Raw genomic sequence first — 25,303 nt, 5'->3', positions numbered from 1 at the left:
TTTGAGAATTAGCAAATCTTGGGAGGCTTCTAGAAGTAGAGTGTGGTCAGAAGAATAATGTCCTTCCCCAAAGTCTTAATTAATCTAAATCCTAAATCCCCACTGCCCAGACACGTGAGTACATTCCTTTATGTGGCAGATGTGATTGAGGACCTTGAGGTGGGGAGATGGCCCTGGGTTATCCCAGTGGAGCCAAGGGGATCACACGAGTCCTTAAAAGCAGAGAACATTTCTGGCTGCAGAGAACCAGAGCGATGGCAGTGTGAGAACTTGACCTGCCAAGAATGGGGAAGCATTGTTTCTTCTTTGGTTGTGGAGAATTGTCTCTCCCAACACAAAATACATGCTAGTATTCCCATCTCACAAACAAGACATTTGGGGCAAAAGAAAGTCAGACAACTTGTCCAAGGGCACAAGAGGTAGTAAAGCCTCAAATTTATATATATATTCAGAAACCCATGATCTTCCCACCATATGCTGCTGTCTACTGGGAAGGCTGTTGGCAAAATAATTACACACGTTGGTTTTTACTATGAATCAGGAAGATAACAAATGCAAACTTGATATTAAAAAATTTACCGGGAGGTAGTGGAATTTCTGATGGACATGTAGAGATATTTATTCATCCGTTCATTTATAACTTTTAGTACAAACCTTCTCTGTATCTACTCTGTGGTAGGCATAGGTGCAGAGCATGAAGAGAAAGGGGGAGAAAAAGTTTAGAAAGGAGCATGCTGGTACGGGGATGCCTCCGTGCCACTTAGCACCATGGTGTTCTAAATCAACAAAGTCAAGATTTGAGAGTCTGGACAACTTTGACATCCAGAAGGGTTGCTTTTCCTGAACCTCTAATCGCTTTATATTGAAAGTCACTTCAATCTCTTCCTTGTGACCTCTCTGCATCTTTGGTTTCATTGAAGTATAATCTGGGCAGCTTCTGTGGAAATTCATCATCGCATTAAGCAAGAAGATACATTTTGATTCAGGGAAAACCTTCATCTCTTATTTAAAGTCCAAAAGTTAAAAGACATTTGGAGTAAATTTTCTTCTTTTTTGAAAGTGTCTTTCCTTTATTTTTATTTTTTTCACCAATTAAGTCCGAGACTAAAAATGCAAGACCCAGAGACCAGGTGTGTCACACCAAGACCACCATTGCAGCGGGTACTTGTCAGATACTTCATCTTCCAGCTCAGTCCTCCAGCGGATCCAATTTTGTTTGACAAGTGTAATCTTTTCAACAACAGGGCCATTCAGGTTCACTTCATTTATTTCCAGGCTCTTCAGAGAGCATCTCTGCTTGACTGCCTCAAGGATCTCTCTGCTGGTGACGGCTCTTCTGTGGATGTAGAGGGACAGTCTAACCCCCTGTAGCTAACCCGTTCCAGCCACCAAGTCCTCCAGAGCTCCCAGTGCATCCAAGATCCAGAAGCACCCACTGAAGTCCGGGTGGGTTCGCTTTAGGATTTTCCCCGTGCAACTAAAATATGCCTCCTTCTTCTTCCTCTTCTTCTTCCCAGAGGCAGAGCTGGCCCGCTTATCCTTCTCTTCGGCTGGGGTATAAATTGTGGGCTTCTTCTTAGGGAATCGTAGGCCATGTAAGCAAATGAAGTGCATGTGGCAAACTTGTCTTTACTCTTCTAGCTCAGAGCACTGGCCGTCTGGAGTAAATTTTAATGTGATTCGTCGGAAAGATTCTTTCAGTTTGAACTCTCTCCTAGTGTAAAAGGACGAACTCATTAAGTTCTCAAAGGTCTCCAGGAAGACGGTGACAATTGAGTGCTACATTGCGGCACTTCGTGTTTCTGATAAACCTTGAGAATGAAAACATGTTTGACCCTTTTGACATCACTTACCTAAACACAACACTTAACCAAAACAATTATGTCTGTTGACCTTGGAGCAGAGAAACCCTCAGCGTCCGGAAAGCTCAGGGAGACTATTGTTCAAGTGTAAGCCTGTCCACCTGCCCTCTGCCCGTCTCTTCTGTTGAGCTGATCTTTGGATTTTACAGTCCTTTGGGATTAACCCCTAGAGATCTCTGTCTGGAGTCAAGTCTACCATGAAAGTTGAAAAGTGATTAATATGCTTGTGTATCTCTGCACATGTGAACGTCTGGAAGGACGTTTATGCGCCAGATGTGGACCGTGCTTGTCCCTGGGCCACAGGATCATGGGCCATTCTTGTATCTTCACCTGAGGGGGTTACCTGGCATGGAGAAGGAGGGCTTCTCTCCTTGCCCCTGGCTTTCCCTGTGCCTCGCCCTTGCCTTGTTGCCTCCTTTGCTCCTGCCAATAGCAACTACGTACCTCTTCTTAGTGCTGGTGGGTAGGGCGTGGGGGTGAGAAGAGGGGAAGTTGGACGCGCAGAGGGAACTGGTGCGGGGGGTATCCTGGGGTGGACAATTTCCCTCCTGCCTCTTTGGGCATTTGTGGCAGAACGGTTCTTGGTCCTGTTGGTCTGCTGGGCCTTTCTGTTCATTCATTCGACAGTCATTGACTGAGTGATGTTACTTGCCAGGCACTTCCTAGGCCCCGGGGATCTAGCAGTCAACAAAGCAGATGTCTTTCTTTCGTGGTGTTTACATTCTAGTAGACAATTCAAAGAAGAAGAAAAAAAAAGAACTAAAATATATATGTCGGGTCATGATAAGTGAATAGGGACTTTCCTGGAGGTCCAGTGGTTAAGACTTTCTGCTTCTGTTGCAGGGAGTGTACTCCAATCCCTTGTCAGGGAGCTGAGATCCCACGTGCTGCACACAGTGCAGCCAAAAAAAAAAAAAAAAAAAAAGGACTAAAGTAGAAAGAGAGTGAAGGGAAATGAAGGGGAAAGGAGCTTCTTTTTATAGGTTAAGAAGAAGGTGTCCCTGAGAAGGTGATAATATTTGAGTAGAGACCTGGAGGAGGAGTGGGCAGGGCAGAGGGACTTGCACGCAGGTCCTGTGGTGTGGACGGCCTCCAGCTTTGCCAGGAACAGGAGATGGGTCAGTGTATCTGGGCAGCGTGAGTGAGCTGGGGTGCAGAGAGGATGGGGGGGTGGGGGGACCCTGAGCCACGGAGAGCCTTGCAGGCCACCGTGGGGTGGCCTGAACTTGAGTGACACAGGAGCCACTGGGGAATTTTGACCAGGGAGGTGACTTGAACCAATGTATTTTAAAAGAATCATTGCTGAGTGGGGAGACGGTAACTCCACACCTAGGGCGCCTGCTGGACGGTGGTGGGGGACCCTAGCGCCCAAGGAGATGGGAAGAACCCCCGAGCGAACTGGTAGGATGTGGGGGGACTGAGGGGGAAGCAGAAATGGAGGCCGGACAGGACCAGCGCCCCTGAGGGGGTGGCTGAGGGGGGGGAGGGGTTCCCACGCCTGGAGGGACCCTGGGGGCTTGGATCGGGGGGAGCGTGCCCAGCATTTCCCCTGCCCAATTGTCTGGGGAAGTCTGCCTGGCTTTCATGCCGGGTCCTACACCCTCAGAGGCCTACAAACTCCAGTGTCAGAAGCCTCAGGCCAAACAACCAGTAAGACAAGAACACAATCCCACTCATAAAAAAAAGGAAAAAAAAATGAGACAGCAAAAAAATATGTCACAGTTGAAGGAGCAAGGTAAAAACCTACAAGACCAAGTAAATGAAGAGGAAATAGGTAATCTACCTGAAAAAGAATTCAGAGTAATGACAATAAAGATGATCCAGAATCTTGGAAATAGAATGGAGGCACGGATTGAGAAAATACAAGAAATATTTAACAAAGATCTAGAAGAACTAAAGAACAAACAAACAGAGTTGAACAACACAATAACTGAAATTAAAAATACACTAGAAGGAATCAGAAATAACAGGCAGAAGAACAAATAAGTGAGCTGGAAGACAAAATGGTGGAAATAACTGCTGAGGAACAGAATAAAGCAAAAAGAATGAAAAGAATTGAAGACAATCTCAGAGACCTCTAGGACAATACTAAATGCACCAACATTTGAATTATAGGGATCCCAGAAGAAGAAGAGAAAAAGAAAGGGACTGAGAAAATATTTGAAGAGATTATAGTGGAAAACTTCCCTAACATGGGAAAGGAAATAGTCACCCAAGTCCAGGAAGCACAGAGAGTCCCATACAAGATAAACCCTAGGAGAAACACACCAAGACACATATTAATCAAACTAACAAAAATTAAATTCAAAGAAAAAATATTAAATGCAGCAAGGGAAAAACAAATAATAACATACAAAGGAATCCCATAAAGTTATCAGCTGATTTTTCCGTGGAAACTCTGTAGGCCAGAAGGGAGTGGCAGGATATACTTAAAGTGATGAAAGAGAAAAACCTACAATAAAGATGACTCTACCCAGCAAGGATCTCATTCAGATTTGACAGAGAAAGCAAAAGCTTTTCAGACAAGCAAAAGCTAACAGAATTCAGCACCACCAAACCAGCTTTACAACAAATACTAAAGAAACTTCTCTAGGCGGGAAACACAAGAGAAGAAAAAGACCCACAAAAACAAATCCAAAACAATTAAGAAAATGGTAATAGGAACATACATATTGATAATAATCTTGAATGTAAATGGACTAAATGCCCCAACCAAAAGACACAGACTGGCTGAATGGATACAAAAACAAGACCCATATGCTGTCTACAAGAGATCCACTTCAGACCTAGGGACACATACAGACTGAAAGTGAGGAGATGGAAAAAGATACTCCATGCAAATGGAAATCAAAAGACAGCTGGAGTAGCAATACTCGTATCAGGTAAAATAGACTTTAAAATAAAGACTGTTACAAGAGATAAGGAAGGACACTACATAATGGTCAAGGGATCAATCCAAGAAGAAGATATAACAATTATAAATGTTTATGCACCCAACATAGGAGCACCTCAATACATAAGGCAAGTGCTAACAACCATGGGAGGGGAAATCAACAGTAACACAATAACAGTAGGGGACTTTAACACCCTACTTACACCAATGGACAGATCATCCAGACAGAAAATAGATAAGGAAACACAAGCTTTAAATGACACAATAGACCAGATAGATTTTTTTAAACAACTTTATTGGAGTATAATTGCTTTACAATGGTGTGTTAGTTTCTGCTGTATAACAAAGTGAATCAGCTATACATATACATAGATTCCCATCTCTCCTCCTTCTTGTATCTCCCTCCCCACCCTCCATATCCCATCCCTCTAGGTGGACACAAAGCGCAGAGCTGATCTCCCTGTGCCATGCGGCTGCTTCCCACTAGGTATCTATTTTACATTTGGTAGTGTATATATGTCCATGCCACTCTCTCACTTTGTCCCAGCTTACCCGTCCCCCTCCCCGTGTCCTCAAGTTCATTCTCTACATCTGCCTCTTTATTCCTGTCCTGCTGCTAGGTTCTGAAGAACCTTTTTTTTTTTTTTTTTTTTTTAGATTCCATATATATGTGTTAGCATACAGTATTTGTTTTTCTCTTTCTGACTTCACTCTGTAGGAGAGTCTCTAGGTCCATCCACCTCACTGCAAATAACTTAATTTCATTTCTTTTTATGGCTGAGTAATATTCCATTGTATATATGTGTCACATCTTCTTTATCCATTCATCTGTCGATGGACACTTAACCTTGCTTCCATGTCCTGACTATTGTAAATAGTGCTGCAATGAACATTGTTAGAACAGATAGATTTAACTGATATGTATAGAACATTCCACCCAAAAGTGGCAGAATACACTTTCTTCTCAAGTGCATACAGAACATTCTCCAGGATAGATCACATCTTGGGTCACAAATCAAGCCTTGGAAAATTTAAGAAAATTGAAATTGTATCAAGCATCTTTTCTGACCACAGCGCTATGAGATTGGAAATCAGGTACAGGAAAAAAACTGTAAAAACCACAAATACACAAAAACTGTAAAAACCACAAATACACGGAGGCTAAACAGTGTGCTACTAAATAACCAAGAGATCACTGAAGAAATCAAAAAAGAAATTAAAAAAATACATAGAAACAAATGACAATGAAAACACAATGACCCAAAACCTATAGGATGCAGCAAAATCAGTTCTAAGAGGGAAATTTATAGCAATTAAATCTCACCTCAAGAAACAAGAAAAACCTCCAATAAACAATCTAACCCTACATCTAAAGCAACTATAGAAAGACGAACAGAGAAAACCCAAAGTCAGTAAAAGGAAAGAAATCATAAAGATCAGAGCAGAAATAAATGAGATAGAAACAAAACAATAGCAAAGATCAGGAAAACTAAAAGTTGGTTCTTTGAGAAGATAAAAAATATTGATAAACCCTTAGCCAGACTCATCAAGAAAAAAAGGGAGAGGACAGAAATCAATAAAATTAGAAATGAAAAAGGAGAAATCACAACCGACACTGCAGAAATACAAAGGATTATAAGAGACTACTACAAACAACCATATGCGAGTAAAATGGACAACCATGAAGAAATGGACAAATTCTTGGAAAGATCCAATTTTCCAAGACTGAACCAGGAAGAATTAGAAAATATAAACAGACCTATCACAAGAAATGAAATTGAAACTGTAATTAAAAATCTTCCAACAAACAAGAGTCCAGGACCAGATGGCTTCACAGGTGAATTCTATCAAATGTTTAGAGAAGAGCTAACACTGATCCTTCTCAAACTCTTTCAAAAAATTGCAGAGGGAGGAACACTCTCAAATTCATTCTACAAAGCCACCACCACCCTGATACCAAAACCAGAAAAAGATACCACAAAAAAGAAAATTATAGACCAATATCACTGATGAACATAGATGCAAAAATCCTGAACAAAATACTAGCAAACAGAATCCAACAACGTATTGAAAAGATCATACACCATGATCAAGTGGGATTTATCCCAGGGATGCAAGGATTCTTCAGTATACACAAATCAATCAGTGTGATACACCATATTAACAAATTAAGGAATAAAAACCATGTGATCATCTGAATAGATGCAGAAAAAGCTTTTGACAAAATTCAACACCCATTTCTGATAAAAACTTTCCAGAAAATGGGCACAGAGGGAGCCTACCTCAACATAAAAAAGGCCATATATGACAGACACACAGCAAACATCATACTCATTGGTGAAAAACTGAAAGCATTTCCACTAAGATCAGGAAGAAGACAAGGATGTCCACTCTCACCACTCTTATTCAACATAGTTTTGGAAGTCCTAGCCACGGCAATCAGAGAAGAAAAAGAAATAAAAGGAATACAAATTTGAAAAGAAGAAGTAAAACTGTCACTGTTTGCAGATGACATGATACTATACATAGAAAATGCTAAAGATGCCACCAGAAAACTATTAGAACTAATCAATGAATTTGGTAAGGTTGCAGGATACAAAATTAATGCACAGAAATCTCTGGCATTCCTATACACTAACAACGAAAAATCAGAAAGAGTAATTAAGGAAACAGTCCCATTTACCATCGCAACAAAAAGAATAAAATACCTAGGAATAAACCTACCTAAAGAGGCGAAAGAGTTGTACTCAGAAAACTATAAAACACTAATGAAAGAAATCAAAGATGACATAAACAGATGGAGAAATATACCATGTTCTTGGATTGGAAGAATCAATATTGTGAAAACGACTATACTACCCAAAGTAATCTACAGATTCAGTGCAATCCCTATCAAACTACCAATGGCATTCTTCACAGAATTAGAACAAAAAATTTTACAATTCGTATGGAAACACAAAAGACCCTGAATAGCCAAAGCAATCTTGAGAAAGAAAAATGGAGCTGGAGGAATCAGGCTCCTGGACTTCAGACTATACTACAAAGCTACAGTAATCAAGACAGTATGGTACTGCCACAAAAAACAGAAATATAGATCAATGGTACAGGATAGAAAGCCCAGAGATAAATCCACCCACATATGGCCACCTAATTTACAACAAAGGAGGCTAGAAGATACAATGGAGAAAAGACAGCCTCTTCAATAAGTGGTGCTGGGAAAACTAGACAGCTACCTGTAAAAGAATGAAATTAGAACACTCCCTAACACCATACACAAAAATAAACTCCAAATGGATTAAAGACCTAAATGTAAGATGAGACACTATAAAACTCTTAGAGGAAAACATAGGAAAAACACTCTTTGACATAAACCACAGCAAGTCTTTTTTGATTCCTAGAGTAATGGAAATAAAACCGAAAATAAACAAACCAGACCTAATGAAACTTAAAAGCTTTTGCACAGCAAAGGAAACCATAAACAAGACAAAAAGACAACCTTCCGAATGGGAGAAAATATTTGCAAAGAAAACAATGGACAAAGGATTAATCTCCAAAATATACAAACAGCTCATGGAACTCAATATCAAAAAAACCAAACAATCCAGTTAAAAAATGGGTGGAAGACCTAAATAGACAGTTCACCAAAGAAGACATATAGATTGGCCAAGAGGTACATGAAAAGACTCTCAACATCACTAATTATTAGAGAATGCAAATCAAAACTACAATGAGCTATCACCTCACACCGGTCAGAATGACCATCATCAAAAATCTAGAACCAATAAATGCTGGAAAGGGTGTGGTGAAAAGGGAACCCTCCTGCACTGTTGGGGGAATGTAAACTGATACAACCGCTATGGAGGGCAGTATGGAGGTTCCTTATAAAACTAAAAATAGAACTACCATATGACCCAGCAATCCCACTACTGGGCATATCCCCTCAGAAAACCGTAATTCAAAAAGAGACATGTACCACAATGTTCACTGCAACACTATTTACAATAGCCAGGACATGGAAGCAACCTAAATGTCCACTGACAGATGAATGGATAAAGAAGATGTGGCACATATCACATACATACAATAGACTATTACTCAGCCATAAAAAGGAATGAAATTGAGTTTTTTATATATTTGTATATATATATTTGTAGTGAGGTGGATGGACCTAGAGTCTGTCCCACAGAGTGAAGTAAGTCAGAAAGAGAAAAACAAATACCGTATGCTAACACATATATATGGAATCCTAAAAAAAAAAAAAAGGTACTGATGAACCTAGTGGCAGGCAGGAATAAAGACATAGACACAGAGAATGGACTTGAGGACCCCGGGGGGTGGAGGGGGAAGCTGGGGTGAAGTGAGAGTAGCATCGACATATATACACTACCGAATGTAAAATAGTTAGCTAGTGGGAAGCAGCAGCGTAGCACAGGGAGATCAGCTTGATGTTTTACGATGACCTAGAGGGGTAGGATAGGGAGGGTGGGAAGAGGCTCAAGAGGGAGGAGATATGGGGATATATGTATGCATATGGCTGATTCACTTTGTTGTACAACAGAAACTAACACAGTATTGTGAAGAAATTATACTCCAATAAAGATCTATTAAAAAGTAATCATTGCTATCCTGTCTATAATTTATTTAGAGTACTTTAGACAGTGGGTTCCAACACCAATGACCTTGATTTCATTAAGTGTTGAAGAAATAAATCACTAACATATTACTGGGTATATTTAAGAATTCTATTCAGTGCTGCAATAGAATAGGAAGTGATACTTTCCAGAGGAGAAAATAACCAAGTAGAGATTTAGGAAACTATTTGCCCGTATCTCTGTGATGGATACAAATCTTAGTTCCCATGTGCAGGTGTATGAGAAATGTCAGTATCTTCCCATACGTATACACATTTGTATGAGCTCTGGGATTTCCCACTTATATCTGGGTTTCACTAAGTTAGGGGGTTCAGGTGCATCCTAGCAGTGATTTTCCAAGTGTGGTCCCGAGGCCACATCAGCGTGACCTGAGAATGTGTTAGAAATGCAGATTCTCAGTCCCCATCCTAGACCTGCTGAATCAGGAACTCTGGGGGCGGGGCCCCTAACTGTGTGCATTAGCAAGCTCTCTGGGTAATCCTGACACCCGATAACGCTGGAGAATGACTCCATTATGGTGTCAAGTCCTGGGTGGGGCAGCTGGTCTGTGTTGCCCTCAGTCCACAGTCAGCTGAGGCCTCCAGTGCTCCGTTGCTGGTCCATGCAGGCCCGGCAGGGGCCCTCGCTCCAAGCTGTTTCCAGTCAATCTCTCTCTCTCACTCTCAGCTGGTTTCTGTGCCATTCTTAGGTACACTGTGTCAGCGATGATTCTACTGCTCCTATTTCACATCGGGCTACGGGAAATGTTGTGGCGGCATTATCTAAACTCAGGCTGCTTTGGGGCCTCTCTCAGCCTTACAAAATTGTCCAGCCACTTCTTTGTTACTTTTAGGCTTGGGGAACTCGTCCACACACAACCATTTCTCCCGTGGGGTCTTGCTGACTTTATCACCTTTGTTCAAGAATGGGAGGCCAAGTCCTCTCTGCTCTGGTTGCCCCAAACTTAACTGCAGTTTCTGTTCCTACTTTGGGCTCCTAGATGGGACAGGTGCAGGATTTCTTCGCAGGATCCATCAGAGTCTGAACGCATTTCATTTCTGGTCTCCCTTCAACAATCAAGGAAATGTTTTTTAGCCTCAGGCAAGAAAATCTGCCTTGTTTTAGATTACCTCACCTATGGCACAAGGTGGAATAAAGACACCTCGGGGAAATGATTGCAAATATCTTCACTCCCTTCACTGACAAAGCAACTGCTTTGCTTTTAATAATTAATGGAAAAATACAATTAAGACTGCGATGCATTTTCTTTTAAGAAATTTACCTGTTTATGAGCCAAATACCTCTCTGATCCTTCTCACCTGCCCCAGATCTGGGAAGCCTGGACTCTATCCTCAATCTCAGTAACTGACATTGCCCACTACTTTTTTTTCCTTGACCACTGCCAAACCCTTCACGGGCCAGTAAGCCATGACACTATGGGTTTTGTTGTGACTGCATCATTTACGTAGTAAGTCTGCTTTTTTTTGGTCCTAGTTATCTTGCAACAATTAAAGTATTATCATCTGACAGCAAAGGTATTATAAACATGAATGCAAATGAATAATTGAAACTTCTTATTTGGTTTTGAGCTGATCTGGATGATCAAAACTATGCTTTATGAGAAGTTTTCTTTTTTTAAATTTATTTATTTATTTATTTTTGGCTGCATTGGGTCTTCGTTGCTTTGCGCAGGCTTTCTCTAGTTGCGGCGCACGGGGCCTACTCTTCGTTGCAGTGCGTGGGCTTTTCATTGTGGTGGCTTCTCTTGTTGTGGAGCACGGGCTCTAGGCACGTGGGCTCAGTAGTTGTGGTGCACGGGCTCAGTAGTTGTGGCTCGTGGGCTCTAGAGCGCAGGCTCAGTAGTTGTGCCTCCTGGGCTCGGTAGTTGTGGCCCATGAGCTCTAGAGTGCAGGCCAGTAGTTGTGGCTCGTGGGCTCTAGAGCGCAGGCTCAGTAGTTGTGGCGCACGGGCTTAGTTGCTCCGCGGAGTGTGGGATCTTCCTGGACCAGGGCTCGAACCCGTGTCCCCTGCATTGACAGGCGGGTTCTTAATCACTGCGCCACCAGGGAAGCCCCTATGAGAAGTTTAAAAATTACTTTTGGAATGAAACCAGAAATGAAAACTTTTTAAAATAAAAATTTGTTTACTTCTGAAACTATGTCCTCAGCAACCCCAGGGATACTTGGGTTCAAGTTAAGAATAGACTTTCTTTTCTCCTTTTTTTTTTTTTTTTTTTGGCTGCACCCTGCGGCATGCGGGAGCTTCCCCGACCAGGGATCGAACCGTGCCCCTGCAGTGGAAGCGCGGAGTCTTGACCGCTGGACCGCCAGGGAAGTCCGGAATAGACATTCTTTGAATGTCTGGGGTCAGCAGTTTTATATTTATATGCCACAGACACCATACGTTTGGAATTGTGGTGCTGCTTGTTCGCTCCTCCCGCCCCAGTTTCCCCGTCTGTGTGAGATATATCTGTGCATGTTTTCAGGGAGAGTGTGGTCTCATTTCTGGAGCCAAAGAAGCCAGCCCTTGGATGTGAAATGAAGGGATTCCTGGGAAAGATGGATCTGATTGCAATTGAAATGTTTTTGTGACAAACTAGATGTCACCCATCCTTGTAAACATGCGACTTGTAATTGCTTTTTTGAAGGAAAAAGTTGCACCAGCACATTTTTAGTCTTGCTTGTAATCCACCGTGATTTGGAGTGGTCAGAATCTAATCATGACCGCTTTTGACAGACGTTCAAAATAAGCCATCTTCTTAGCTCTGAATCTCACAAGGCAGCACGCAGAAGAAACAGTGCCAACAGCAGACCTTCAACGTAGTCCAGACCTCCTGCCCTGACTGTCTGTCGTGCACTCTTCTCTCCCCGGAAACCTTTCCGCAGCGGGCAACCATGGCTTTTGCTAACACTGCTTGGACTGAGTCATGGTGTTCTGAGATGCAGGAGAGGTGTCAACTCCTTGCAAAGTAATTTTTCAAAGTTCTGCTCTTCTCTAATCTATGAATTGCTGGAGAAGCCTCTCAAGCTGTCTACTGGCTATGGTTTTTGACCACATTATTACTCAAGCCAAGCTGATTAAGACTAATTTTGGTCAAGATAAATTCGTGCCTGGGCAAACAACCAACGTGCAGAGTCTCAACCAGATTCAGTTAAATCAAGATTAATGTTTTGATGGAGATGCTTAATAATGACTGTTGTATGCAACATAATGATGATGAACCCCTGGCAACATAATGTTCCAGTGTGTCAGGCGACCCTAGAGTTTATTTGCTGTGTTTTTTCTCACTTTAGAGTTGCTCTTTGATTCTGGCACGTTATTCTCTCTGGTGATCGTTTCCAATCAGCCTGACTGATTCGTGGCTGCACAGAGAAGGTTTTCTCCGGAGCTAGTAGGATGATTGTTGGAAAAAACATGGGGAGACAGATGGTAGACTTTATTTTACTGGCTCATCTGCTTCTGCAGGGGATGATTATACATTCAGAGTAAGTGGCACCAGAAGTCATGTCTAACTGAGGTTCATCCCACGTGTTTCCTTGCGGAGAACCTAAAATATAGTTTTAAGGACAGCTTAGAAACCGAGCAGGTGTGAAGAGCAGGCCCTCTAGGACGCGGTCATGATGTGGCCCGGGGGTGGAGCAGAGGTCTGAGAGGTCACTGGCTTTGACCCTTCTAGTCTTCGTGCTGCCTCATCGTCAGATGAGAGTGTAGTTTTGGCTTGAGCCCCTTGAGTGGTGGGGTCCTCTCCATTTCTACTTTAGACAGTTCAACTGTGACATCATTCTTTCTTCTTCCGGGCCAACGTTAACTTCTGAGTAATTTCCATTCATTCGTTCTGGCTGCACTCTTTGGAAGCAACGCGGAACAAGTTGACTTCCTGTTCCACCTGGTAGGTGTCTTGCATGCGAGCTAGAATGCTGTCTCACGTCTTCTGCAGGCTAACTGTTCTCTGTTTGGATCATGTCCCCGTTCGAAATGGTTTGGTTCCCGGTTCATAAGCCCTCCGAATTAGAGGCACTCAAAAGAAACAGAAATATTTTAGTTTAAATTTGCTTAACCTGCTTACGTGGCACAAACAAATATATCAGTTCCAGACTCATAAAAATGAAAGAGGTGTGTTAATTTTGGTTTAAAAAGATAGAGCAGAAGCAGTGGCCGCAAGAGACCATCTCTCAGGTTTCCCATTCCTGTCCCAGGAGGCCTGTCTCTCTGCAGACTGTTGCTTCATGTTAAGGAGAATTAGTGGCTCTACGCTGGCCCTTTAAATAGAGTTGACCCTGCCATGCATCCCTCCAGACTTGGCTTATAATGCAAGGGTTTCTAGATCAGAGGTTTCCGGAAATTTGATGCAGATTTAGGGAATCCTTAGAGACAGATTTGCTTTGGGGATTTGGGATGGCTGAATGGACAGAGCTGTTTAACCAGAGCCTTGTCTCTTTTCTCACGTTTTGGAGTTTCACATGAGAGCTCGCTGGAACATAGGCTTGGCAGCTGGAAGACCATTTATTAAGCAGGACCTTTACCCCTTTCTCTCTTTTCTTCCCCTAATCATCTCCAGGCTAGCTCTGCTTTCATCTCCTGCGTTCTGAAGCCGTGGGTGTGTGCCTCACCAGGATTCATCATTTAGTGCCCATCAGCACCTAGGAAATACTGTAAGAGGGGTGACTCATGGAACAGATAGGGAAGAGATGAGTAAAGCCTGGCAGTTTCAGGGAGCGGGACCTCAGGTGCAGGACTTGAGATTAGCAGCCTTCTCACTTCATGATGCTTAGACACCAGCCTGTTGCGACCCTACTCCTGCTTGCTTGCTTTTTCTCTCCTCATGTCTCCCACGTAGGCACCCAGTCTGATGTGCTTGATATATGTCCTTGGTTACATATGATTCCCCGTAAAAATACGGAGTTCCTTTGCATGTGTTTGTAGTTTACATCAGTGGTATGGTGCTGTCTCGTTTCATACGGGTTTCTGTATGCAGGTCTGGCTCAATGCTGCTGATGCTGTGGTGATTTCCATGATAGGAAGGTCTCCACCCAGTATTCTTCTCCGCTTCCCTAGCCTGAACTCCCTGGTACTGCAAAGTCTGGGATGCTCGGATGACAATGCCTGTAGATCCGTGCGAGAGTCTGGGGTGTGTTGCCAGGAGTGGAATTATGTGTAGTGTCACTGGCCGCAGGAAAAATGGACACTTTCAGCAGGAGATGAGGTCCTCATCTCCTCATATTCTTATTAACACTTGGTATTTTCTGTGGGTAAAGTGGTGTTGATTCTCCTATTTCCAATTACTAGTGAGGTAGGGGATCTCTTTGTATACTTGTTAGCCAGTTGGGCTTCTCCTTCTGTGACTATTCTATTTTTCCATTGCGTTTCATGTCTTTCTCTTATTGATTTGGAAAACCTACCTGTATATTCCTGATACTAATCCCATGACATTTCAGACGTTGCCAATATATATTTTTGTTAAATTAATTAATTAATTTTTGGCTGCATGGTCTTTGTTGCTGCACGCGGGTTTTCTCAAGTTGCGAGCGGGGTCTACTCTTCATTGCAGTGTGCGGGCTTCTCATTGTGGTGGCTCGTCTTTGTTGCGGAACACCGGCTCTAGGCGCGCAGGCTCAGTAGTTGTGGCGCACGGGCTTAGTTGCTCCGCAGCATGTGGGATCTTCCTAGACCAGGGCTCGAACCCGTGTCCCCTGCATTGGCAGGCAGATTCTTAACCACTGCACCACCAGGGAAGACCCAGATGTTACCAGTATTGTAAAAATTTTCTCCCTAACGTATCTGGGTTAGGTTGCTAATATTTGGTTTAAGACGTTTGCTGTCTTCCTTTAATTGCAGGTAAGAGTGAAAGTTGGATAAAAGAGGCTTTTATTGCTTTCCTGTGGAAAGTTCCACAAGGACCTTCAATTTAGTTGCTTATCCTCCTGTCTATGTGCAGCCTTAAATAAATATATCTTCCAGACGTCAGCTAGAGCCCTGTCTTCGGAGCTAGGTGAAATTGCATTGAAAAACTGTTCTTTCAATTTTTTTGAAACTAGATAAAGTGAGAGAGTGGCATGGACATATATACACTACCAAACGTAAGGTAGATAGCTAGTGGGAAGCAGCCGCATAGCACAGGGAGATCAGCTCAGTGCTTTGTGACCGCCTGGAGGGGTGGGATAGGGAGGGAGACGCAAGAGGGAAGAGATATGGGGATATATGTATATGTATAGCTGATTCACTTTGTTATAAAGCAGAAACTAACACACCATTGTAAAGCAATTATACTCCAATAAAGATGTTAATAAATAAATAAATAGTGCTCCTTGGGCCTGGAAAAAAAAAAAGGAACCCCCATGAATTCTGGGATAATGTATTATCAAGATCCCCTTTGACCTGGGGTTCTGTTGTTTCATATCAAGATGGTAACTGAATGTCCCTTTTCATTTGTTTCTAAAAGAAATTCACCCGCACCATGCATTTGACAATTTTAAGTTGATTATCTAAAGCTGAGAGAGTTGTCTCATGATGTCCTCTCTTGAATCTTTTTTTTTTTTTTTGCGGTAAGCGGGCCTCTCACTGTTGTGGCCTCTCCCATTGCGGAGCACAGGCTCCGGACGCGCAGGCTCAGCGGCCATGGCTCAGGGGCCCAGCCGCTCCGCGGCATGTGGGATCTTCCCGGACCCGGGCACGAACCCGTGTCTCCTGCATCGGCAGGCGGACTCTCACCACTGTGCCACCAGGGAAGCCCCTATCTTGAATCTTAAGTGTTTCTCCGTGTCCTCTCTGTAGCCCCTCAACCTGCATTGCTGTAAATTCTCCTTTCATTATGCAGAGCACTTTGGCTCTCCCCAAACTTAACTGGTCACTCGGACACCCAAATGCTTAGCCAAACAAAATGTCCTCCTGTTAGACTGACACCTCTAGAAGTCAGCTGGGTTATAAACAGGTCCTGCCAAGAGAAATTACTCTTCGTGTTGCAACACCAATGAGTGATTTTGCAATAGACAACACCTAATGAGAGGCCAGGTGCCTGTTCTTCAGGATGGACGTGTTTTTTGCATTAGGGTAGGGGAGCTTCTTTGGAAGGGGAATGGTAAACATTTCCAGAGCAGAGTTGCCTTTGCTCTTTCTTCAGGAGCTAAGTCTATGCTGGTCTTAATAGTGCAGGTTGTAAAACGGATACGGATCTTGGGACCCTATGTGCTCTGACGCTTGTCCATTGTGTGATGTTGGATGAGTTGCTTATTCATACTGAGCCTCCATTTCCTCACTGTCAAATAAGGGTACTAACACCTACTTTGTGCGTTTACTTGGAGGATTAAAGGTATAATACAGAGGGTCTGGTATGATTCCTGACTTTGAGTAGGCATTCATTACGTGGTGGGCTGTTATTATGTACTCCACTGTGGCAGTGGAGAATTCCGGAAGGCAACACCGACACCCAGCCCATCCTCTGGGAAGGCTGCTGGGATTCTGGAGTGGAGAGTACATGATGAGTGCTGTTTGTGCCAAAGTACTGGAGAAAATGAAGGTGCACTTTCTGAAGCGTGCAATTGGATTCTCACAAAGCAGCTCCCGTATCGATGAATGATCCTTGGTTTTGGGTTCTTCATCTTTTGAAATAATTTATTGTTCCAAGGACCCTATTTGGCTTTGATTCCAGGTAGTGGAAAGAAATCCTCAAACCTCTCTTTGAGGCTAAAGATGACCATACAGAAAATTTTAACATCCTTAGAATTCAAAAAAACCTGCATGTCTACAACACAGAAAACTGCAGCATCTTTGTGGGATTCAGCGTAAAACTGAGGGGTGTTTTTCATGTCTCTATATCTGTTGGGATGTGTGGGCACAAGAGTGTTCAAACTTGCTAAACTTGAAGATGGTTTACTCTATGTGCCTCTGCCCTCCCTCCTTGCAATTAGTGCAAACAAGTCAAAAGAAAATAAAGATGATGGTTTCAGTCTATCCTAAAAAAGAAGAGTTTTCATGCCACATCATCTGACTTCACTTTTCATATGTATTGATTCCAAACACGTGTGCACCAATGTGAGGTTTTGTACGGAAAAAATAAAAAAATTCTCTTGGCTTCTACAAAATATTCAGCTAGATATTTATATGGAAAAAAAATTTGGCCTTGTAAGAACAACTAGTATCATTTAATTAAATCAATGTCTATTGAGTTCTTTCAGCTACTCTTAGGAAATGTAGCCAAGTGGACAATTTACATGATCAGTTTATATTAAACTAAAAGCCTGTATGCATCCACATTCATGGTACAGTTGAAATATAGGTTTGGCTGTTCGTGGAGCTTCACGATTCTCTTTGGAATTGGTGCCGCTTCTCCAGACAGCCATAGCACTTGTCGGCTGGAGGAGCCCTGTATCAGATCATTGCAGATCCTCTAACCCCGGTTGTCTGCCCAGGGCCTGGGCCATTTGTTTCACCCCACTCGTCACCTGGTCTGTCACCCAGTCTAGATGGACTGTGCCCAGCTGTGGAAGTGGAGAGAACTTTCTCCACTTGGGGGATTGCTGTTGCTCCCGAAGCAAGAGACACCCCCAGAGCTGCTCTGTGGCCAGGCGTGTACAAGCTGGTTGTACACGCGTGTACAACCATGGTGTTTTGAGCTGGTAGATGAATTACTTCCCCAGTCCCACGGGAGCCGTCCGGAGATGCAGTGGTTCACCTGGTCCCTTAGAAGATGGTCTTGCACGACCCGGCCAAATCGTGCTGAGCTTCCTCCCTGTTCAGGAGACTTGTTGCTGAATCAGAAATGCATGTGCTTTCAGACCGAACCATTGCTGTGGGCATTTGTTCTTTTGCTTGCTTGCTGTTCCTCCCACTTCTTATAGTAGTAAGACTTAGAATATTCTTTGAGGAACCATTCCTGACTCAACCCTTGGTCCAGTTTAGATGGGGCTCGTTATCCCTCTTTCCTCCACCCAGTTCCAGGATTTCAGAGGATTAAGCTAATCAGCATATCTGTCCTCCCTGGCACCGTGACTGCCTCAGGAATGGGCACATGACTCAATTTGGGCCAGTGAGGAGTAGGCTCAGGATTTTCACTGGAGCTGTTGGGGAAGAGAAACTCTCTTTCCACTGGTTTGGAGCTAGAAGGCTAATCTTGGAGCTACCAGGGGCCACCATAGGAGGAAAGGCTATGTGAGCATGAAGTCCACCTGAAGGAAATTTGTACAAAGGGAGATCTGCACAGAGGGATGAAAAGAGGCACATCCTGACGTACTGAGTGCCCAGATCCAGCCATGCCTGAAGCCATCTCACTCCTGGACTTGCCAGATATTAGGGACAATATATTCCCATTAGGCGCTTTTTTTTGCCACTCAATCACAGCAAGAGTCCTAACTCACATGTGTTCAGAGGATTGGGGATTGAGACGTATATTGATAGCTGATGGTAGTATAATTCCATTAATAATATTCTAGAACATTTTGAGATAAAATGATGAATGTACTCCTTTAGCTGCAAAAACTTCACTCTTCCCTCCTCACCCCATTTCTGTGGCCCCTTCCAAAGAGGATATCTCCCATTAGCCTTTTACTTCCCTCCATCCCCCCATGCCCTCCTCCCAAGAATATTTGCTAATTCTAGTGGATGTTTATGAAACAAATGCCCTTACATCCCTGTTTTCCTTCCTTTGGAAGCAGCGAGATGAGAAGAGTAGGCAACCCTGCGCTTATGTAGGAAATAATAATATTTAAAAAAGAGACAGGAAATTATATCCGTTATAAGCTTTTTCTTTTTTTTCTTTTTTAGAATTGTAGCTTATGAGTTTATCTACGCCCGCTATAGTCATAATTACAATTTAATATCTGCATACAAAAGCTATGTAAAAATCCATTTTTCCCAAATATACAAATTTTCATTTTGGATAGTTTAAAACATTTTGATCACAGATTTCAATAGAGTTTTAGGCTGAAAAAAATATTACCGATCTAGCAATATCACTTAACACCGTTTGCAAAACAAATCTTCCGATGACTGTAAATCTTTTCCTATTCTGTTGAATTTTTCTGATTCTCAGGACATGAAAACATGATGGGGGATAAAAGGTGTTTTCTCTGAAGAAAGGCTTCATAACTAATTTGGCTCTAAAATCAGATGAAAAATGCCAATTAGGAAGAACTAAAAGAAAGGGGTGGCATAATGTCAACTCATGCATGCCCTGACATCGTCTATGTCAGCAATACACATGTAATCAAAGTGTCTTCCTTTGTCTTGCATTGTGCTCCGCAACGTACATGGGTATCATCTGCATCCTGAGGAGGACAGAGTTAAATCTGATTGTCTTGTGCATAAGGTGGGTCAGCTTTAACTGTGCAACAGAAAGCCACAAACAGCATTGTATCTGCACGATATTGCTCTTGAAGGCGGCATTAATGAATGTAGAAACACACTAGAAATGCACACTTTTTGCATTTGCAAACATTTGTACAGCACAGTAAAACTTCTGTGATAAGGCCAAACCTTTTTTTCCCTTAGTCTGTGTGTGTGCGTGTGTGTGTGTTTAAAGTTTTTATTTTTCTTTTAAAGATTAAAGTAAAATGTTTCAATTGTAAAAAATACACACCGGGCAAATCCTTACCTGGATAATAAATATCTACATCACAGTACAATAAAATTTCTTCTCTATAAAATTTAAATATGGATTATAGTCTGTCCCTATCAAAAGAAACACTATGCTAATATCTCCATATTATTAAAATAACAGGAAAAATTACGAGCTTATTTTAGAACCTTGATGCCGTAGCCATTGGAAAGGACAACGAGATTCAAATGTCTGTAAGCGTTCTCCTTTTGAAGAGGAACTGTGGCCTGGTTATTCACTTCAATTCAGTTTACGAAAAAGGTTTAGCCTTACAAATGCTGGCTACGTTTCAAAAACCATGAGACCAGTTTCATATTTTATGACTCATGCAGCAAAAGGTCAACATGACACGAATGGGTTAGAGGTCCATAGAATAAAAATGTATCACGGACAGTGACATGCTTTGAGGGCATCCGCAGTTCATGGAGGCTGGGTCTGAGGGGGTTTAGGGCTGAGGAGGAACCAAGCCTGCACCCCTGTTCACTCAGAGGCGACGCGGGGGTGGAGCCGGGCTGGGCGGTCCGATGACCGCGCTGCAGGTGGAAGAGGCGTCTCTCGGGGCGCAGGTGAGAGGCATCACAGGGCTGAGGCAGCAACACGGCAAAGTGTGCCATTGAGGACCGAGGCTCATGTGACTAGCAGAAGCTCGGAGGCGGCATGTGGTGTTTTGAGCAGAATCGTAAAGAAGAAAAGATCTTAACTTTTGTCACTATTTCTAGAAATGCTTCACGTCTAATTGAAGAGCAAAGTACACTTGAGGGTCACACACACACACACACACACACACATACATACACACACATATACACACACACCGGACACCCCAAATTTAAGTGATTTATAAATAGGAATCCCAGTTGTACGGTGTGTTCTCCTCTACTGGGATGTCTCCCCGCTGGGAAGGGTTTCAGTCAGTCCACATTTGATTTGAAAGTCTGGACAACATAAGAAAAAACGTTTAAAATAATCCAGAGCAGATCCCTCCTAATCGAGTTTTATAGGATGGAGTCTTGAGGTGCACTAAGTACCTCAATCAGTTACAGAAGGAATGAGTCACCTTGACCACTGGGGTTGTGCTTTCAGTCCTTATGGCCTTTCCTTTCAACCTGAAGTACCTGAAGGCTTGTCCTACTCAGTATAAAGTAGTCAGCCTTCGACAAGATGTTTAGATCAGGGGTTTGCCTGCTTAAGGCAATCGTGTAGGGAGCCAAGGGTCACACATACTTACTTGGGGCTGGTTGGGTGGCTGTAGATCTACCAAACTGCTGGGCCAGTGGCCAATCCTGTTAATCCCTAAAGTACTGCAGTGCAGCTTTAGATCAGGCTCTGTTAGCTACACTGAATCTGGGGGTGTCTGACGCACTGGGGAATCTCTGTCAAACAAACTGAGGGGACTTTCCTGGGGAGCTCTGCTGACCGAGGAGAACCTCCAGGATCCCCCTGCTTGCTTTTCTCTCCTTCCCTTCGGAGGGAAAACCTGCCCCACCCTGAAAAGCTTCTCAGAGTTGCCCCAGAGCAGAGAAGGTGATGAAACGCTTATGTTTCAAAGAGTAGTTCTCCAAGGAGAGTCAATGGAGGGAGCTGAGAGGTTAACATGAGGGCTTGAGGAGACTGGCTAGAGGCTGCCTAAGAAAACAGAACCAAAACACTGTAGATAAGTCAAAGCCAGTAGTCTGCCCGTGAACTTCATGTTCATAATTTCAACCTCTCCACCTATTTCCTTTCTCTGGTTAGCAAGTTCCATAGTGCTGTTCTTGTTTTCTTTCCTCCCCAGAAGCCAGTATAATTGCTTTAGCACTTTAAACAAATCATTTTCCTCCCAGATTATTTCTGGTCACACTTGGGATTTTTAATGCTGTTCTTCCTTTCCCAAAGCCATCATGCCTTTCTCTAAATAACTGATGAGAAGTATGTCAAATTCCTATTTTGAATCAACACCACATATACTTTCCTTAACTGTTAAGAGGGCCACAATTTCTGTCTAATAAAGTTAGAAATTTGAATGTGAAAGAAACCATCAAAAGAACCTGATCCCCCCTTCTCCCATCCCCCAAACTAGTACAGTATTAAGGACGGGAAGGATTTTAGAGTTCATGACCTACCTATTCATCAGGTGAGAAAACCAGGACTCAAGGTCACACATCTACCACTTGACAGCACACACTAGAACTCAGGCACCCTGGCTTCTGGGCTAGTTAAAAAAGAATGAATCCACGTGGTTTTTAGGCAAGTTTCACTGATATGGCTTATTTTCCCAAATACTTCCAGGATAAGGCAGTACAAGGCAGGCAGAGGAATAATTTCTGTCTACCATGCCAGTGAAGAATGAGATACATTCGATTGCATGGGTATATCCTTTGCCCGTCTTCTGACATTGAAGTGACCAGGGGCACCATTTGCCGTCTGGGCACACCCTACTCCAGCGTTTGTCACTGGGGAGGCTGGTTGGGCAGGGAGGGTGAGTGAGGGTTCGTGTGCATGGTCTACAGGTGCTTCCTGCTGAGTGTCTTCCAGGGCAAGGCTATCAGAGGGACAGAGAGGGTCAGTGGCTGCACCAGGCTTTGTTTGGTGAGAGCCAAGCCTCAGAGTCAGAGGGAAAAGGGGCCTAGGACACACTTGTAAGTAAAGCAAAGAGCCTGAGGATCTAAGACCAGAAGGAAGCAACCTCAGAGCACCGGGATGAGAGGAGGCTCTAAGAGTGCTGCATTTCCTTCAACTTAGAACGCAACTGCACTCATCTCTCCCCGGCATCCCTCCAGAACAAGACTTAGATTTCAGCTTGTTATCGCTCCTTGGTCAGAAGGGTTGATCCATAGGGAGGTGTGTTGTCAGCTCAGCAGAGATGCAACCAGGCCGAATAACCTCAGGAGTTTGGGAGGTGAGGGGTCCGATGTCACCGAACAGCGACAACACCGTGAAATAGGTTTGATTTTTGTGGGAATTTTCTCTGAGCCTAAACTGTGAGAAGCCTTCTTACTATGAGGTAACACTAGGTGAATTTTTGGAAACTGTTGAGTCACTGACATTCGTGAAGACTTCGAATTTCTTTGGGCTTACTGCAAGAAATTATTTTCCTAGTTGGCCTCAATCAGTCAAACACCTGCACATCTTTGAGTCATGCCCTTGTATAACTCGAATTAAATCATAGGATTGTAACAATTATAGTGAAAGGACAGCTAATTGTTGGGAAACAAATATTCCTATACATTCCAGGTTAGGCTGCTAAGAGAGAATAAAGAGTGCTGAAAACAGCATGCTCTTGAATAGGTAAAAATTTGTTCAGACCTTTCCCTAGTAAGCGGAAAGCCACATCTAACCAAAGGTGGTCTGCAACGTGCTAATCTGAGTGCTGCAAAAATCAGGATAGGTTCAAGATGACGATATTGTCTTGGTTTTAAGTCTTCTTTAGTCTTCTGCCGCACCATTCTGCTTGCTCCAGTCTCTGACTGGGACAGATGGGAGCTGGTGATGGCTTGGTGCTGGTGAATTAATGATTGTCCCCTGCCACCTCCACAACTGTAAAACCTCCAAAGCATTCACATCAAAGGACTGGAGAACAAAATGCAGTAGTTACAAGTACCCGCATTCAAGGGGCAATTTCATCCATGTCTAGGCCAAGGACTACCTCCCCTTTCCCCCAAACAATCCCTCCCAACACAAAGAAATAAAGGAACAAACAAAAAAGAGCTAGGCAATGGAATGAAATGACACCCAGCAGTGCTGTTGGAATTATGAGAATGAGTCAGTCTAATCCTCAAACACTTCCAAGAACAATGGGGGAAAGAGTTCCGTGGGGCATTCCACCTTCATGTGCAGGAAGCGGCTGGCATGGCAGGCTCCAATCATCCGCAGATCTGTCACCTTCATCAGGAGTTTTGGCCAAAAGTGAGTCACGTGGTGTTTCCGGTAATTGATATAGTGTTCAAAGGCCAGCAGGAAACTATCTTGGTATTTTTCTATTCTCTCAACACAGGCAAGCCCTGGGCGGTCTGAGGGGAAGAAAGAAGATGGAGGTTAATTTGGAGGCAGAAATGAGAAGGCTTGCCTGGTCCAGTTCAAGCCCTTTCATGTGAAGTGGGCTGATCTGGGGACTTTCAACTCCTAGGAATGGGCATGGAGGCTATAGGAACTCTGGGGCATCAGGGACCAAGATACCACGGAGCGGCATAACTTACATGAAGCGAGTCAATGCTTTGTTCAGATAAATGTCTCTAGTTTAGACAAATCACCTCCTTGGGTGTGAAGGGGGATGCCTCCCTCCTAGGCTACAGAAAGAGAAGCCTTGCCTAGAGAGCTGAAATACTCTGCATAATAAGGAAGGGTTTTGACAAGCATGGAAATGCAGAGAAGAGAGAGGTGTGAAAAGAGATTGCGAAGATCTCAGGAGGCCTGGATGCCAGAGGAGGAATGTCCGATGGGAAGAAACGCTGGTGAAGACAAAGCAGCACGATATCAAATTTTAGTTGTTTACCTTCCCGTCCCTTATACCTTTGGTTGCTACCGTAGCAGCCCTGGGTTGGTGGTGTCTTGGGAAATTAAAATGAAAAGAAAAGGGGACGTGAGCGACGCTAGGGTCACCCTGTGCAGAGAAGAGTCACAGTGGGAAGCTGGAGCTAGAGGAGACCATGACCATGTACAGCCCAGGAAACCTCCCCAAGTCTTGGGAGGACCACTGGTGTAGGAGAGGAATCAAGGCAGTTTCAAAAAAATGATAGAAGGATGTCAAAAGAAGGCTGGATGACAGGGGAATATCTAGGCTGCAAGCGATTGGGTTGCAAAAGTGGGTACAGAGGGACTGTACCTCAACATAATAAAGGCCATATATGACAAGCCCACAGCTAACATCATACTAAATGATGAAAAGCTGAAAACTTTTCTTCTAAGATAGAGGACAAGACAAGGATGCCCACTCTTGCCACTTTTATTCAGCATAGGATTACCAGTCCTATCCACAGCAATTAGGCAAGAAAAAGAAATAAAAGACATCCAAATTGGAAAGGAAAAAGTAAAACTGTCACTATTTGCAGATATCATTCCCAACTGCATCAAAAAGAATAAAATACCTAGGAATAAATTCAACCAAGGAGGTAAAAGACCTATACACTGAAAACTATAAGACACGGATGAAAGAAATTGAAGAAGACACAAAAAGTGGAATAATATCCCATGCTCATGGATTGGAAGAATTAATATTGTTAAAATGTCTATGCTACTCAAAGCAATCTGCAGATTCAATGCAATCCCTATCAAAATTCAGTGGCATTTTTCACAGAAATAGATTAAACAACGCCAGAATTTGTACGGAGACATAAAAGACCCCGAATAGCCA

General features: G+C 43.2%; 1 protein-coding gene, 1 long non-coding RNA gene and 1 pseudogene across 9 annotated transcripts in view; 1 reads left to right on the top strand and 2 right to left on the bottom strand.

Moving 5' to 3' along the window:
* LOC141278515 (uncharacterized) overlaps positions 1-25,303 on the top strand; it is an 87,860-nt gene that overhangs the window by 48,021 nt on the left and 14,536 nt on the right. The gene's annotated exons all lie outside the window — the stretch shown is intronic.
* Positions 1,105-1,614, bottom strand: LOC141278436 (histone H2A.N-like; annotated as a pseudogene).
* Positions 19,103-25,303, bottom strand: part of THRB (thyroid hormone receptor beta) — a 393,899-nt gene continuing 387,698 nt past the window's right edge. For all 8 annotated transcript variants that reach the window (XM_019948600.3, XM_019948604.3, XM_019948599.3 and 5 more), the window contains one exon: positions 19,103-23,963. In XM_019948600.3, coding sequence (XP_019804159.1) covers positions 23,722-23,963 — 242 coding nt within the window. In that variant the 3' untranslated portion in view covers positions 19,103-23,721. The remainder of the gene's footprint in view (positions 23,964-25,303) is intronic.

The sequence above is a fragment of the Tursiops truncatus genome, chromosome 4 (assembly GCF_011762595.2).
Source record: "Tursiops truncatus isolate mTurTru1 chromosome 4, mTurTru1.mat.Y, whole genome shotgun sequence".
In the NCBI taxonomy this organism is placed as follows: Eukaryota; Metazoa; Chordata; class Mammalia; order Artiodactyla; family Delphinidae; genus Tursiops; species Tursiops truncatus.
This window is presented reverse-complemented; position numbering and strand designations above follow the sequence as displayed.